Source organism: Mustela nivalis, assembly GCF_964662115.1.
Source record: "Mustela nivalis genome assembly, chromosome: 1".
NCBI classification, from domain to species: Eukaryota; Metazoa; Chordata; class Mammalia; order Carnivora; family Mustelidae; genus Mustela; species Mustela nivalis.
This window is the reverse complement of record NC_139020.1, coordinates 10,227,894-10,242,936: the sequence shown is the minus strand read 5'-3', so window position 1 is coordinate 10,242,936 and position 15,043 is coordinate 10,227,894. Positions and strand designations below refer to the sequence as shown.

The 15,043-nt window shown below is 49.3% G+C and overlaps 1 protein-coding gene across 1 annotated transcript; it reads left to right on the top strand.

Annotated features, from left to right (window-relative positions):
• The first annotated feature begins 3,361 nt into the window (after positions 1-3,361).
• On the top strand, positions 3,362-13,868 carry SMIM11 (small integral membrane protein 11). Its single transcript, XM_082723150.1, has 4 exons — positions 3,362-3,470; positions 7,145-7,240; positions 11,277-11,454; positions 13,475-13,868. The coding sequence occupies exons 2-3, from the start codon at positions 7,229-7,231 to the stop codon at positions 11,439-11,441; spliced, it is 177 nt and encodes a 58-aa protein (XP_082579276.1). The 5' UTR covers positions 3,362-3,470; positions 7,145-7,228; the 3' UTR covers positions 11,442-11,454; positions 13,475-13,868.
• The last annotated feature ends 1,175 nt before the right edge of the window (positions 13,869-15,043 follow it).

Below are 15,043 nucleotides of genomic sequence, written 5' to 3'. Positions count from 1 at the left end.
CTTATTTGGAAGTCTGAAGACAGAACAAACACTTCACAAGGGCAAATCGTCCCCAACGGAAACGTAGCATCTTTAAGAACTACGCAATACAACAGAAACCTATTTTATTTTTATTTTTTTAAAGATTTTCTTTATTTATTTGACAGAGAGAGGGAACACAAGCAGGGTGAGTGGGAGAGGGAGAAAGAGGTTTCCTGCTTAGCAGGGAGCCTGATGCAGGGCTGGATTCCAGGGCCCTGAGATCATGACCTGAGCCAAAGACAGACACTTAACGGCTGAGCCACCCACACCCCAGAAACCTATTTTTAAATTAACACTTAAAGTTTTCCAGAAAACTAACTCTCCAAAGAGAGTTTTGTTACTTAGAAAAAACTTTTGTTTTGTTACTTAGAAAAATTTTTGTTACTTAAAAAATTTTTGTTTTGTTACTTAGAAAAAAATAAGGAAAAGTTGTAACATTGTCTTATAAATAACATATTCTTCCAACTCTATTTATCTCCTTCCATTTATAATTACTTGTTTTCACTTATGTTTCAAGGGACTGATGGTACAGAAAGTGAACTACCCGTGTCCGCTGAAAAACTAAACAGTTCATTACATCCAGAGATTGCATTACAGATGCAGTCCACAGATTAGGTGACTTCATCTGTTAATTAAATCAAGCAATATTTAGCACCTGTCTACTCTACTTGGGCCACTGGCACAGACCCCAGGAGAGTGGAGATGAATGAGACTCCCTTAGCTGGAGTCAACCTACTCATTAGAGAAGGTCAGGTACAGAAACATCGCGATGATAGAACATGACAGGTTATAAAGGAGATCAGCACAGAGTGGGCAGAGCTGGAGCAGAGTTGGAAGGGCAGGCCTAAGTATACAGTGTCAGAGTCACTGAGAGTAGGAAGTCGGAGCCAAGATAGATGTATGAAGTTGTGGCTTTGTGCCCTCCCCACCCCCTGCCGCTTGGCTTTCTCCTCTGCCATCTACTCAGCCAAAACACAGAAATTGTGAGTAGGACCTCAAGCATCAGGGTACTAAGACAAAATTCAAGAAAGAAGCCCTTTTTTAAGGCATGCTTATAGGAAGTCTCCCATTGACCCTAAGGATTCTATCTCCAGAGCGAGATATCTACAAGGTATCTGATTCCTAGTAACAAATCTGCAATTATGCCAACATAAGCCTTCCATAGAATGTTACTGAAAACCATTTATATTCCCAGAGCAGATGGGGCAAGAGTGGCCTCCTTTCTCAGATCAGAAACCCAGAAATGCAACTGCACACAGAACATTTGTCCCAGTATGCCCAGACTAGGCACCCTGGCTACAAAATCCTGGCCTTGGGTCTGGATCCAGGCAGAGATCCAAGATTTCCACCACATGACCAAGACTATCTTCATCCCTAACCTCTGGCCAGGCTCTTCTGGGCCCTCAAGGAGGCCTCAACCTTGGCTTACAAACAGTGCAGGCATTTGGCATAAATGATTTTGTCCCCCTCTCCATGCTAAGAGACTTGAACAAACTCTAGCATAGCTTCTAACAGCTCAAAGTCTCATCCCTAACAGGACCCCAAACCTCTTTGGAGTGCCTGCCTGAGAAAACTGAACAAGTGTCCAGGAGAATTAACTCTTGGTTCCAGCCAAAGCCTAGAGAGAAGCGGATCAGCTCCCTGAATCCCCTCTAAAAGCAGGCATTTTAGAAAACTTGGAATTATAAATCTTTTCTCTTCCTCTTTGGGATAGAAACCTTTTACCACCCAGGACTGTCTCGTCTCTGAAATGTCAGCATTCAAGGAGATAACTCTCCCGACCAAGTCAGGGGACTTTGCTCTAACCTGCACCATTGCTTCTGGTCGTAAAGACAGTCTCTATTTCAGATAAGTGCCTATTGACAAGATTAGAATGAGTAATCCCCTGGGTTTTGTAAATATCCACATCCCTGATTCTGCTCCACTGAATCTACCCCTCATTTTTTCTTTAAAACGCCCTGTTACCACTACATAAATCAAAACAGACTGGGCCCTCTTCTCTACTGCAGTAGTTCCTGAATAAAGTCGAGTCTATGCTTAAGGCTTTCACTGGTGCCCGGCTTGATCTTTGACACAGGAAACCAAATGAAGGGAAAGAAATTTAGACTTTTCTAAGAAAGTACATTTTATTATCACCGCTGAAAGTAGTGCCAAGGTAGATGGTTATCAGCCAACTTTACTTTTGGGGGATGGGAGGAGTGGCCGATGTTTAGAAGCATGTTGGGTAGAAGTTGTTGAAACCACTTGCCCCTGCCTGCCACTTTAGCACTGATTCCCCAAATTCCAGGCTGGCCACTTTCAACTGGGCAACCAAAGACCGCTGTTCAAACAACTCGCCCTGCTCACCCCCCTGCCACTCCCGACGGGGTTTGCTTTTAGAGCTCCATCTGCTTGGATGACTGACTCCCTAAGATCTGAACCCCACTTCCTTCTTACAAGCAGAGTTCACAGGTGGTTGGAAAAGGAGCCCATGGTCGTTGCTGCCCTGATGCGAGTTTACATCCGCCAGTGAGAGCCAGGTCCCAGCTGGGGCACTTTCCGGCTTTAAAACTCTGGGAAATCGCTTTAAAGTCTCAGCTCTCCGCTTCTTCATCTGTGCGTTGGGTCTTTTACGTCCTTCTACAGGCTCGGGGTGAGACCTCCTCGAACCAGAGCCTCACAGCGCTCAGGACAACGCTCTTCGTTCCTTTCTATGGGAAAACGTCGCTGGTCGACGCAACTAAACCCTCCCCCCTCGGTGTGTCCTAACGTCGTGTCCTTCGTCGCCGCAGAACGTCCGAGTGGGATCTGGAGTCAGTCGGCCTGGGTCCGAATCCAGATTCTGCCCCTGCCAAGTCGCGCGTTTTCTGGCGCCAGCCACTTCTTCTCCCCTTGCTGGCTTCCTCAGTCCACAGAAAGGACTCCGTGGACATTCCCTGTCGTCACCCCGTCTTTGTTTGGGGTCCGGCTTGCGCCCTCCCGTGGGGCAGGGACTGAGCGTGCCCAGACCCTAGGCGCGTGCTGCGCCTTCGTTGAGGGAGTCTGGGAACCCAGGATGGGGGCAAGCGCTTTCCCAAAGGGACATGCACGCATGTCGTCAGAGGACATGAACTCCACATCTGGAAACTTCTGGGGAGCCAAAGATCCTCAGTCGCAGACAGCAGGAGACGCGAGAGCCCCAGCACTCCGGCCGCCTCCTCCCCCAGCCCAGGAAAATTCAGAACCGTGGTCTGGACAGCCGCCCCCGCCCGGGCCCATCGTGACCCTTGACCCCTGCGCAGTCTCCCAACGCGCGGCCCACAGCGGCTCACTGCGCCGGCGCGCCCAGCTCAGCACCGCTGAAAAGCGGCCCAGACCCACTGCGCCGGCGCGCGGTGCGGTGCATTTCGGGACCTGTAGTTTGCCCGCAGCATTGTGGGAGTTGCGGTTCCTGTACAGTCCCGGCGCAGGAACCTCCGCGTCCTGGAGCTGTAAGTGGGTGACGTCCGGTCAGCGGGATCCTGACCCGAAGCCCGACAGCTCTTTGAGGCGCTGGGGAGTCGGGTGGACGGCCCGCCGTTGGCCCGTTTTGTCCAGGATGTCCGCCAGCCGGCCCCCTGCCGCGCGGCGCCAGCTCTCCGGGTGGGGACCGGGAGGGGGAGGGCCGTGGCGGTCCCCACCCGCGGAGCGCCCCTGCCTGGCTCCGGCGTCCAGTCGCCGCGGAATCCGCCCGACCCGGCGCCGGGGGCGCAATGTTTAAGCTGGCAAGAGGTCCGCGCGAGGCCCAGAGTTGCTCTGGCCAGAGAGTTAGGGCGGATGAGCGAGTGCTCTGGACCGTCTGTTCCGTGGATGGGTGGGGGAAGCAACGGCCGCCGCGGCCCCCATCTCCGGGTCTGAGCGGGATAGGTGTTGTTCCCCAGGTGTCGGGGCGGAGGGGACCCTGGCTTGGTCCCCCGGTTACGGAGGAACCGAGCTCCAGTGTCTCTGGCCCTGGGAATCCCAGGTGACCGAGGACACGGCTCAGGGGTCCACGGAGTGATGCCCAAGGCCCACCCGCAACTAACTCCCTCCTCCCTGCACCTTCCAGCTTCCAAGGATGGGGGGAATAGTTGGGGTGACAGGGGTGGAGACTGGGAACGCGAACAGTTTCGGAAAGTTCGGGCTGACATACTCAGCGGCTCCAAGAGTGTAGACACGAAGAGACAGACGGTCCTAGAGTTAGGTGGGCTTAGAAGAAAACCTAGGTTGCGGACAATATGTCATCCATATTGCGTTCACTGACCTAACCCAAATAAGCGGAGAGCTTTTCTGGTTTTTAGGAGAAAACTGGCAAAGGAAAAATGAGACTATTTTTCCAGTAAAGGAGACAGAACCATTTCTGCCTGAACCATTGTTATTTTTGAGATTTAAGCTGGGTTTGTGGATAGTCCTAGGGAAAGTCTAAAAACTTCCCGCACTTCACAGATTTTATATCTCAGAAGTGTCCCCATCTGACTGGCTTTTGCCGTTCAGCCCTCAGATACCAGCTGACTCCTGTGCCTGATTCTGCAGCAGGTGTGTGCCTATGGCTTGGAGTTAATAGCCTGCTGATATTTTTAGCTTTCTCAGTTGTTCTCATTTGCTGAAGTCCTGCTGGGGTGCTACAGAAATGGCTGAGTTGGAGTATGTTAGTGCGGGGGGGGGGGGGGGGGTTAGCATTTGGAGGCAGTGGGTAGGAATGAGCTGGATTGATCAGCTGCCTTGTCTCTCATTCTCTCCCTGCCTCCCTTCCACTACCTTGTTTGCAGGTTGACTTTAAATATGTCTGTTTCTAAAGAGCTTGAATGTTCTCCCTCTGTATGAAGTTGTGGAGACTGCCAGTACATTTTCATAGTCCGATTCTGTGGCGTCCCATTTGACTTACGGATGCCAGAGTTGCAGAGTTGTTCTTTGGATTCTGGTTTTTAAAGTGAGAACATTTTGGTTCAGGGAGGTGAATGGCTTACCCCAGGTCACATGCCTGCCAGGGCTGCCACCAAAAATAGAGTCCCACCCTCTTGGGCCCTGCTGTCTTGCATCGCTGGCATTTTGCCCTGCTTGCCTCTTGTTCATGGTTCTTAAGCTTGGCATGTCCATTAGCAGAGAGAGAAAGATTTGTCGTGATAATAACGGTATTTATATAATGTTTTTCGTGTGTTGAGCATGGTGCTTTGCTTTGTGTTTACAATCAGACCTCCAAAGAATTCACAAATGAGGGACCTGAGGCTCAGAGAGTCCAACCAACTTGTCCAAGGTCACCCCAGTCATAATCCATGTCCTGTGTTGTTGTTGTTTGTTTTTGTTTTTTTTTTAATTTCCTTAAATAATCTGCTCACCCAATGCAGAGCTCGAACTCGCCATCCCAAGATCAAGAGTGGCATGCTTTACTGACTGAGCCAACCAGGCGCCCCGCTGGGTGTTCTTTTTAATTTATTTCCTCCTGTAAGCTTTCTGGACCTATTTGTCAACCTTGACCTTGGGAATCAATATCTTACATTAATCCATTATTGCGTCTTACATTAAGCCATTAATTCTTAGATTAATTCATGTAATTAATATATTAATTACATTAATAAGACCTCAGAAAATTAGGAACAGCTAAACTCACCTACTATATTTGTACCCAACTCAATTAGAGCAAGAGTTGTAAAAATAAAATTTACATAACCTTAAACGTTGTAAGCTACAATATGGCTAATCCCCGAGACTATCCAAGATTCCTGAAAGTGAAAATTCTAGCAATAGGTTATAACCTGTTAGGAACATATTTCTGTGGTGCAAGTCAGAATCTGCTGCTACTAGAAGATAAACAGGCCCTTAATCCATGAAGAGAATCACCGCTATCGCATTTAAACAGATTTATGGTGTACGTTCCTATCATTAACTTACCTGGCTTTGAAAGAAGTCATGGGGAAAACTGGGTTATCTTGTGCCAACCACCAGCCTGTTTTCCAGATACTATGACCTTGACTAGATGAGGTCTGAATTTTCTATATTTAGATGTTTTTGTAAGTAAAAGTTTTTTAGTAAAATATTTTTCCCTGAAGCCATTTTATTATCCCCATTCTAAAGGCCTGTGACATTGTCTCGTGCTTTTCTTAATTCTAAGTACACGTCAAGACAAGCATCTCCATGGTTTTTGAATGCAAAGCTTTCTGCCTGCATCAGGATAAGACTCGAGAGTCACACTGGATGGGTTCAAATCCCAGTCCCCGTCTGACCCTGGACACGTTCCATTAACTCCTCATCTCTGAAATGGAACCATAACCTCTGCCTCCTAGGGCTGCATGAGTTCATCTAGCTGATGTGCTCTCGTGCTGCCCAGCACCGTGAAGTGAAGCTGTGATTCTGCTCTCAGCTGCCCAGTTTCAGAAAAAATCGGGGCCCTGCGGCCCATCTAGTTGACACCCCTTTCTTCATTGACAGATGGGACCAAGGCCCTGAGAGGGAAGTCACTTACCAGAGTGTGTAGGTTCTTCCTGTAGAGCTCAAGTCTTCTGACTCGGGGCTATGTGCCATATTCTAAAAATAATGACATACAGGCTTGGTGCACATACTGCGCCCCAGCCGTGTCCCTGACCTGCCACCCCTGCTTCGCCTTCCCCTAGGTCTCCCTCACAGCTGAGATGAAATTCAAGATAGGAATTGCTTCCGAAGGACAGTTTTTTCCTCCTATCATTTACTCCCCTCCAGATATTTTTTAAGAACCAAGATTTGCTTCATTAACACTCAGAGGACCTGAAAAACAGAAAGACACTCATCCACAACCCAGCTCTTGCTCAGGCCAGGAGGTGGGGGAGAAGTAGCTTTGGATTTGCGCTGTTACATGCACAGATGAAAGGGATGGGAACGTGTGTCCCCTTAGGAGCAGCACTGCCACCTCTGCTCCCGGGCTGTGCTCCCACCCCCGGCAGAGAGCAGCCAGGGGGACGTTTCTGCTCACCGAGACCCAGGCCTGCATCAGCCCTAAGCCAGGCCATCTGCTTTCCATCAGGCTCTGGGTCACATTGTTAGGGACACTGACCCCTCCTGTGAGCAGCCCTCACTCTCTTTGCTCAGTGCACCCTTTCTCTCCATCAAAGAGGTCTTCCTATGGTGATCTGCTCCAGAAAACCCTGAGTGACCCGTTTCTTCTCTTTCCCACCAGAACAGCAAGACCTGGCCTTCGGGCTGCTCTCCTCATGTGCTTGTCTGAGGGGGCCTGCAGTGACCCAGAGTGAATCCGCCCAACATGAACTGGAAGGTGAGAGCAGTGTTCACCATTATGGCTTGGGTTTCTTCTCCTCACTATAAAAATTCAGAATAACAGTTCTATAGATACAGCTTGATTAAAAAGAAAAAAGTGGATTAAAGCAGGAACCCTAATAATACTTAATAGTTTATTTTAAGTTCAAACATATAAAGTACATTTATTCCCCAGACTTTTGGGGGGAAGTCGCGGCCCTTTCTTTGACTGGCTTTACAGACTTCACATCTGCCTCACTCGTCTTGCAAAAATCATGCCTTTAAAGTTTTCCTACAGTTTCACATTTTGGTTTCTTTAAAGTGGGTTCATATTTTAGGAAACAGTCTACATACAAGATATTTCCAGATTTTTATGTTCTTCCTAATCTTTTACATTTGTGTTGCCAACAGCACTTTTTTTTTTTTTCCAACCCAAATTTGAAAATGCATTGAAAGCATTCAATTTAGTTTTCATGGAAACCATTTTTTCCTTGTGTGATACAGCCATATTTCATAAGTGTTGTATTTAGATAAATTACCCATTATAACATCAAGTACAACTTCAACTGGTTGGGGAATAATCCCAGCTGTCCTCTGTAGGATAGACTCAGCCTCCAGGAGCACAGGTCCGAGGGCGGTCACACAGTAGCCTGCAAGCTGTGGGCCTTCAGTGGGCCGTGGGCAGCCGTCAGCAGGGCTCACAGAGGGAAAGGAGAGTCGTCACGTTAAATCCCTAACGTGCATGGGGTGCGGTAAAGGTTAAGAGAACAGCCACCAAAATATATTTTATTGTTGATTCTTTGGAAGTTTAAAATCCGGTAAAAATTATGTTATCTCACCCTCCAGAGATAGTTACTATTAACAATTTTGGTGTGTTTTTTTCCAGTCTGTTTTCCATACATGTAAGTGTAGTGTGTATATTTTCAAACTTAACAATCTCATTGTATGTATTTTTTTTTTTTAATTATGAACGTTTCCTAGTTCAGAACACCCACCAGCGTTCCATTGCAAGGCTTGCTGGAAAGATCTGGAAGCAGGACCCGGAAAATGGGAGATAGAGAACCCCTCTCCTTCCTCAGCAACTTTAGGGAGGGGTTTTGGGGCCACGCAGAGAGGCCATGGGGACTGTTCTCCAGGACGAGCCTGGTTGAAGTTAACAGGCAGAGTGAGAGGAGTGCCTGGGTGGCTCAGTGGGTTAAGCCTCTGCCTTCAGCTCAGGTCATGATCTCAGGGTCCTGGGATCGAGCCCCGCATCGGGCTCTCTGCTCAGCGGGGAGCCTGTTTCCCCTCTCTCTCATCCTGCTTGTGATCTCTCTCTCACTCTGTCAAATAAATAAAATTTAAAAAAAAAGAAAAGAAAAAAAGAGGCAGAGTGAGGGTTTCTTGAAGGGGTCGAAAACGTAGGAATGTTTGTTGCGCGGACACTGGGGTTCCAGAGCTCACAGCGGAACGGCTGGGAAGGAAGGCCCAGGTGGTGAGGGCGTCTGAGGGGAAGAAGCGGAAAGCAGCAGGCAGTGGGATTTAGGGCAGTGACCACAGTCTGCGGTGACCACGGTCCAAGGCAGTCACTGGTGTGAAGGGCCACGTCAGCAGGGCTCAGAGTGTTATGCGTCATGGTTCAAGGCAGTGGCTCTCATACCTCAGTGCATCAGAACGAGCTGAAGACTTGTCAAAACACAAGCTGTGGGCCCACCCCCAGTTCCTGACCACTTAGGTCTTGGGGTTAACACAGGTTGAAGGCAGGGCACAGAGAAGGCTTTTATTTTACTGATTTTCTTTTTTAAGTTTCTTTTTTTTTTTTTTAGAGAGCATGCACATGGGGGTGGGGGCAGGCAGAGGAGGAGGAGGGAGTGAGAGGATCCCAAGCAGGCTCCACGCCCAGCACAGCGCCCACCTGGGGGCTCGATCCCACAGCCCGGAGATCACAACCTGAGCTGCCATCAGGACTCAGACGCTTAACTGACTGAGCCACCCAGGAGCCCCGGAAGGTCTGTGCTCTAAGCCGCTTATATTTGTCAGGAGAAAAAGTTTCACTGCTGCAATTTTTTTAACCTTTCATGCTCTTACTAGAGTGATCTTTCTGAAGCATGTATGTTATATTTATTTTTTTCTCTCAAAATGACTTTGTGGTTGGAAACTATTATCCAGTTACGCCATGTTCTTGTAATCTTAACCGTTTTGGTTAAATTCAGACGTTTTAAGTGTTCGGGTTCCTTCTTTTGCTCTCTGGTATATTCCTGCTATATCACATGGCAACCTTCCTCAAATATCCGTAAGTAACTGGCTAAATGATTTCAGAGGGAGTGATTCTGGTTGCCTTTGGGAAATTTCAGTAGCCAAGGCTTCATTTCTTTGCGTAATTTAGGTGTAAAACTGAGGAGGGCTGGGAAAAATGTGGGAGATGTTCCAGAGTTGTGTAATGATGAAGAGAGTTCACGCTTCAGAGCCGTCAGAGCACTTTCCCAGACTTTACACTTTCTCAGCCACACAATTAGGACAGTGTCCCTGTCTCCCGGGGGTCTGATGAGAATCCCGGGGAAAATGTAGGGGAGTCGTTGAGCGCAGTAAGCTCCCAGTGGACCTAACTGATGCTCGGTCTTCTGCGTGTGAAATCTGCGTGTAGGCCTCCGTCAGCGAGAATTTTAATAAAGCTGGACGAACACCTATGCACGTAATTTATGACTGTGTTAATTCCGTTTCCTTGGAAATCAGGATGCAGGGGGAAGAAGCCTGGCATAGAGGTTAGAACGCTTCCTTCTGAGTCTGGCCGCCTCATGAATTATTCACTGTGTGACTCGGGTTGGCCTCTCCCCACCGACGAGGAGCTTCGCTCTCCTTGTTTGTGAAACAACGTGGGGGACTAAGTCATCTGTGAAATCTCCCCCCGGGCCTCGAGCTCTGTGAGCATGTCGTTCCCAGCTGAAGTTTCCTCTGACCGGTCAAGTTCAAGTGTTACAAGCAGAGACAAACGTTCTTCCCGTGCCAGAAGCCATTGTATAGGAATTGCATAAGTGATGTTTGGAGATTTAATGATTGCATCGGACTAAATCCTGCCTAGTCCTCTAGAATGGTGATCACTCAGAAAAAGCATGCTTTTATTTGGGAAGGAATTTTCAATCACACTAAAAGCTCATCGTTGTTATTCAGGTCCCATTACTCATGTTTCTGAAACGAGTATCGTGTTTGCCCAGAGATGCTATTGTACTACCGAGATTATCGTAATAGTGTACCGTACTAGTACAGACAGTAATTCAAATCCATAGCTGTTCCCTGCGTATCATTTTAGCCCATGGGCTAAAGCTTCCCTCCTACAGAAAATTACAGGAACAGTTAATAGGTAGCTAAGTTTTCATGTTCTGAATTTTTTTTTTCTAAGTAGGCTCCATGCTCTGTGTGGAGCCCAACATGGGGCTTGAACTTGCGACCTGAGCTGAGATCAAGAGGCAGATGCCTAACCGACTGAGCCCCGCCAGGCGCCCCTTGTATTTTGAATTTTATTCTTTTTATGTTTACTTTACCTTCAAGTGCCGGAACTAATGAGTAGCCACAACCGAGAGGAAAGCGTAGCATGCCAAAGTTGGAGAATCCAGAAGGGAGGTCTGGTCCAGCCTCCCCTGAAGAGGCAGAAGCTCAGAAAGTCACGTGACTGTCACTGGTCACGTGGTCAGCAGGGGCCAGAGCAGAGTTGTCACCCAGGCCCCCAGCTCTGGCTCCTGGACCGTGGCGCTGCCTCAGGAGTAGAGGGCCTGGGAGACTGGCAAAGTATGTGGTCCGGTTGGGAGAGACCAGAATTATGTCCGCGGTCCACGAGCAGTTCTCTTGTGCAGCCAGCAGTGGGGGAGTGATGCGGGGCACAGTGGAGACAGAAGTAGACCTCGGCTGGCTGGCGCAGGGCCGGGGACCTTGCCTGTCCTGGACACTGGTGCAGCCCCAGCGCCTCACCTAGTGCCTGTTACGTAAGAGGTGGACAGTAAAGGTTTGTTAGATGAAGGAACTCGAAAGAAACCTTTCTTATCAATCATGGAACATTGAGAATGCTTGTTTTGTTCTCTAAGGTTCTGGAACACGTGCCCCTGCTACTGTATATCTTGGCAGCCAAAACCTTAATTCTCTGCCTAGCATTTGCCGGAGTCAAAATATACCAGAGGAAAAGGTTGGAAGCAAAACAGCAACAACTGGAAGCTGAGAAAAAGAAGCAGTCGGAGAAGAAGGAGAACTAAAGGGAAGTCAGAGGTATGGGGACTTGGCGCGTGCGGAGCGCCGGTGGGCTGGACTGGTCCCCACATGAGGCAGTCGGAGAACCCTTCAGCCCTCGGGCTCCTCTGGTGTCTGAAGCAGAACATCTGTGGAAGGCGAGGCGTGCAGACCCTGACCCTGCGCCCTGGTGCGGACCAGCCAGGCCACACGGCTCATTCTTCACACCTGCCCGAAGCCTGTGCTGCGGCGACCTTAGGGACCCTGGTGCTTAACCGCTCCTGGGTCACAGGGCTCCTGAGAAGTTCATGAAAGCTGGGGACCTTCTCCCAGCAGAAGGAAGCGTGTTAGAATCACCCACCATTGTACAGAAAATGGCAGTCAGACGGAGGTACGGAGGACGTGTGGTGGCCACAGGTCTTTTGAAACCCATGCCCTCACCTAAGATTAAAAATCCTGCTGTATCTTCAGGATGAAGTCTGAGTTGTAGGAATGGCATCACAGTCCCCACATGTGTCCTTCACCGGGTCCCATCTGCCCCTCTAGCGCCCCCTCCCCACACTCCGCAGGCCATTCTTCAGCCATGATAGACTTTCATGCCCCTCGGCCTTTGCCGCTTAGTCCCAGAGGGCCCTTCCTCGCAGCGTCTTCACCGGGCACGAAGTCTTACTCATCGTGGTGGACCCACGGGAGGCGCCCAGAACACGTTTGCTGAGTTCAAGCCCCCATTACAGGTTGAGCTTATGACGGTCATTCTCCCACACTGATCTCATTTCTTCATGGATCAGGTTGAATTCTGTGCTTCTCTAAAAATTAGAGGATTCAGAAATGGTGTCAGGGGTTTCTCGATCACTGGTCCCCACACTGGGCTGATGATCAGAATTGGTCGAAGTGCAGATTTCGAGGCCCCAGCCCCTGGCTGGGTGCAAACGTCCTATGTGAGGGGACCCTGAGGCGGCCCCGTCTACTGTCGCTCTGGGAGGCAGTGGGCCAGCGATCTCCAAAAGCCCTCTCTGCCCTGAGGTGCCACACTTCTGTCAGTGGGATTCCCGTGGAGGATTTCTAGAGATGTGGAGGGGAACAGCACACTAACGAGCACTCGTAGCAACACTTTTAGTGAACGACCGTTGTGGGGGCTAGTGTCTGCTCAGTGTTTCTTAGACGGTGGCGGTTCCCCTTCTGATGGCTCTGTGAGGCCTGTTCAGAGGAAGGGCTGACACACTATTTAGTGAAGAGCAGGGTCAGAACTGAACTCAGGTTAGACCTGTGCCGCCGGGGCCTCACCCTGACCCGTCACCTTCCCGAACGCAGGGAAGTCCACGTGGCTGTCCCGTCCTCACCCCCCGGCCGGGAACCCCCTCCTCTATCGGCACCATGTGGGTCCTTGGCAGGCTGGAGGCCTCTACCAGGCCAAAGAAGTTTCTGTCAGGGACCCTCCCTTTTTAGGGAAAAGGTGTTTTACTGACTGAAACTCAGGAGTTGGCACAAGGGAGAACAAAATTAAAACGGGCAAGGGAGGCCGGTCCTCTGAAATGTTGCAGGTTGAAGTTCTGCCCCGGGCAGAGTCGTCCTTTTGTGTGTGAGACCGAGAAGAGGAAGGGAAAGGGGGGGCGTGGGTCATACATGCCTCTGCCCCCCACAGGCGTCCACGGAGGGCTCCGGCGAAGGGGGCCGGTGCGGCAGGCCTGGCCCTGCGTTTCCCTCCAGCCTCGAGCCCGGTTTTCTTTTATTTATTCATTTATTTATTTTTAAATTTTTAATTTTTTATTAATGTATTAATACCCTGTAGTTCCATCCATGTCATCCTTTTTAAAGTGTATTATTATTTATTATTTTTTAAAATGTTTTATTTTTATATGAATGTATTATCAAGCCCCGTTTTAAAGAAGGGGGATTTTTAGATGGGCAGAAGATCAGGAGTTTGTGAAAATACATTCTTTAGTAGATAGACTTCAGTGGTTTCTGCTGGCTAAGTTGAAATGGCAGAGCATGAGGGGTAATGCCAAGCAAGTAAAACATTCAGACGTTTCTTACTCATCCTTTTGATCTTCCTTTCTAGAATTTACGTTTACATGTCAGCCTGAGTGGATTCTGGCCGAGAAGAAAGAGGAGACAATTACGGAATGATGTGTCAGAGGATAAACTCCCAACCTGTAGGGTTAACTTAAAATTATATGAACTTTTGGGGCGCCTGGGTGGCTCAGTGGGTTAAGCCTCTGCCTTCAGCTCGGGTCATGGTCTCAGAGTCCTGGGATCGAGGCCCACATCAGGCTTTCTGCTCAGTGGAGAGCCTGCTTCTCCCCCACAGCCCCACTCTCTGCCTGCCTCTCGGCCTACTTGCGATCTCTCTGTCAAATAAATAAATAAAATCTTTAAAAAAAATTATATGAACTTTTTATGCTCTTAAAAGAACCTGTATTTTGTTTATTAAAATAAAACAGCTTTGTAAAAAAGGGAGTGTCTGTCTCTGGAATAAGCCAGTCTTTAGGTCTCACACAGACACACGCCCGCCTTGTTGTGGGGGGGGGTGGTGTTTTGCAAGCCCACACCCCTCCCAGCCCGTCCCAGCGCTGGGTGCCAGGTCTCAGGTGCTCTTGACGCAGGACTGGGCCGCAGGAGACGTGGCACGCGCTCCAGGGGTGGAAGCCTCAGCGCCTGTCCTCCCCAGTCCCCCTCAGCCCTCTTCGCGGCTGCCCTCCCGCAGTCTCTCTCTTGCCCACTTTCCGCCATGTTTCCATTGTTGGGGTGGAGGGAAGCTGCACGCTCACTCCCCCAGGGAGCACTGGCGTCTCTGCTGAGCCAGGAGGGTCCTCGTGGGGTGGGCTACAGGGTGAGACCCACCGACCACCCTGGGTGGGAGTCTCGGAAGGACTCCTGTCACTGAGCCCTGTCGTGAGAGAGTGAGACGAGCGGGTGTGCTGCCCTCTCCCCCCGTTTGCCTGTTGGGATTTGCTGAGGAGAGATGAGTGGGGAGTTGAGCTAAGGAGACTTCCAGATCTGAGAGAAGTGATACCAAGATTTTTTTTGACTCAGCACCTAACAGCCTGAGATCTCTATTAAAAGATCCCTGTTGTCTCATTTCTGTTGATACCAGAGTGGGTCGGGGATGAGGAAGCAGGAACCAAAGCCGAACATACGGTGCAGTGTTTGCTCCGGTCCCTTTGCTGGTGGCCACGTGGGAAATTTGCATGAGTGTCCAATTGGCCCTTGACCCCCCTGGACTTGAACTGCGGGACTCTACTCATAAGCAGGCCTTTTTCCATAAAGACAGTACAGCACTGTACTGTGTTTTCCTTATGATTTTCTTAAATTTCTTCTCTAGCTTACTTCAAAAATATATCACATAATACATGTACCAAATATGTGCTAATCAATTCTAGGTTAGTTGGTAAGACTTCCAGTCAACAAAGGGCCGTTAAGTTTTGGGGAGCCAAAAGTTAAAACACGTGGATTTTTTTTTTTAAGATTTTATTTATTAGATCAGAAGTAGGCAGAGAGGCAGGCAGAGAGAAAAGGAGAAGCAGGCTCCCCGCCAAACAGAGAGCCCGATGTGGGGCTCGATCCCAGGACCCTGAGATCATGACCTGAGCTGAAGGCAGAGGCCTAACCCACTGAGCCACCCAGGTGC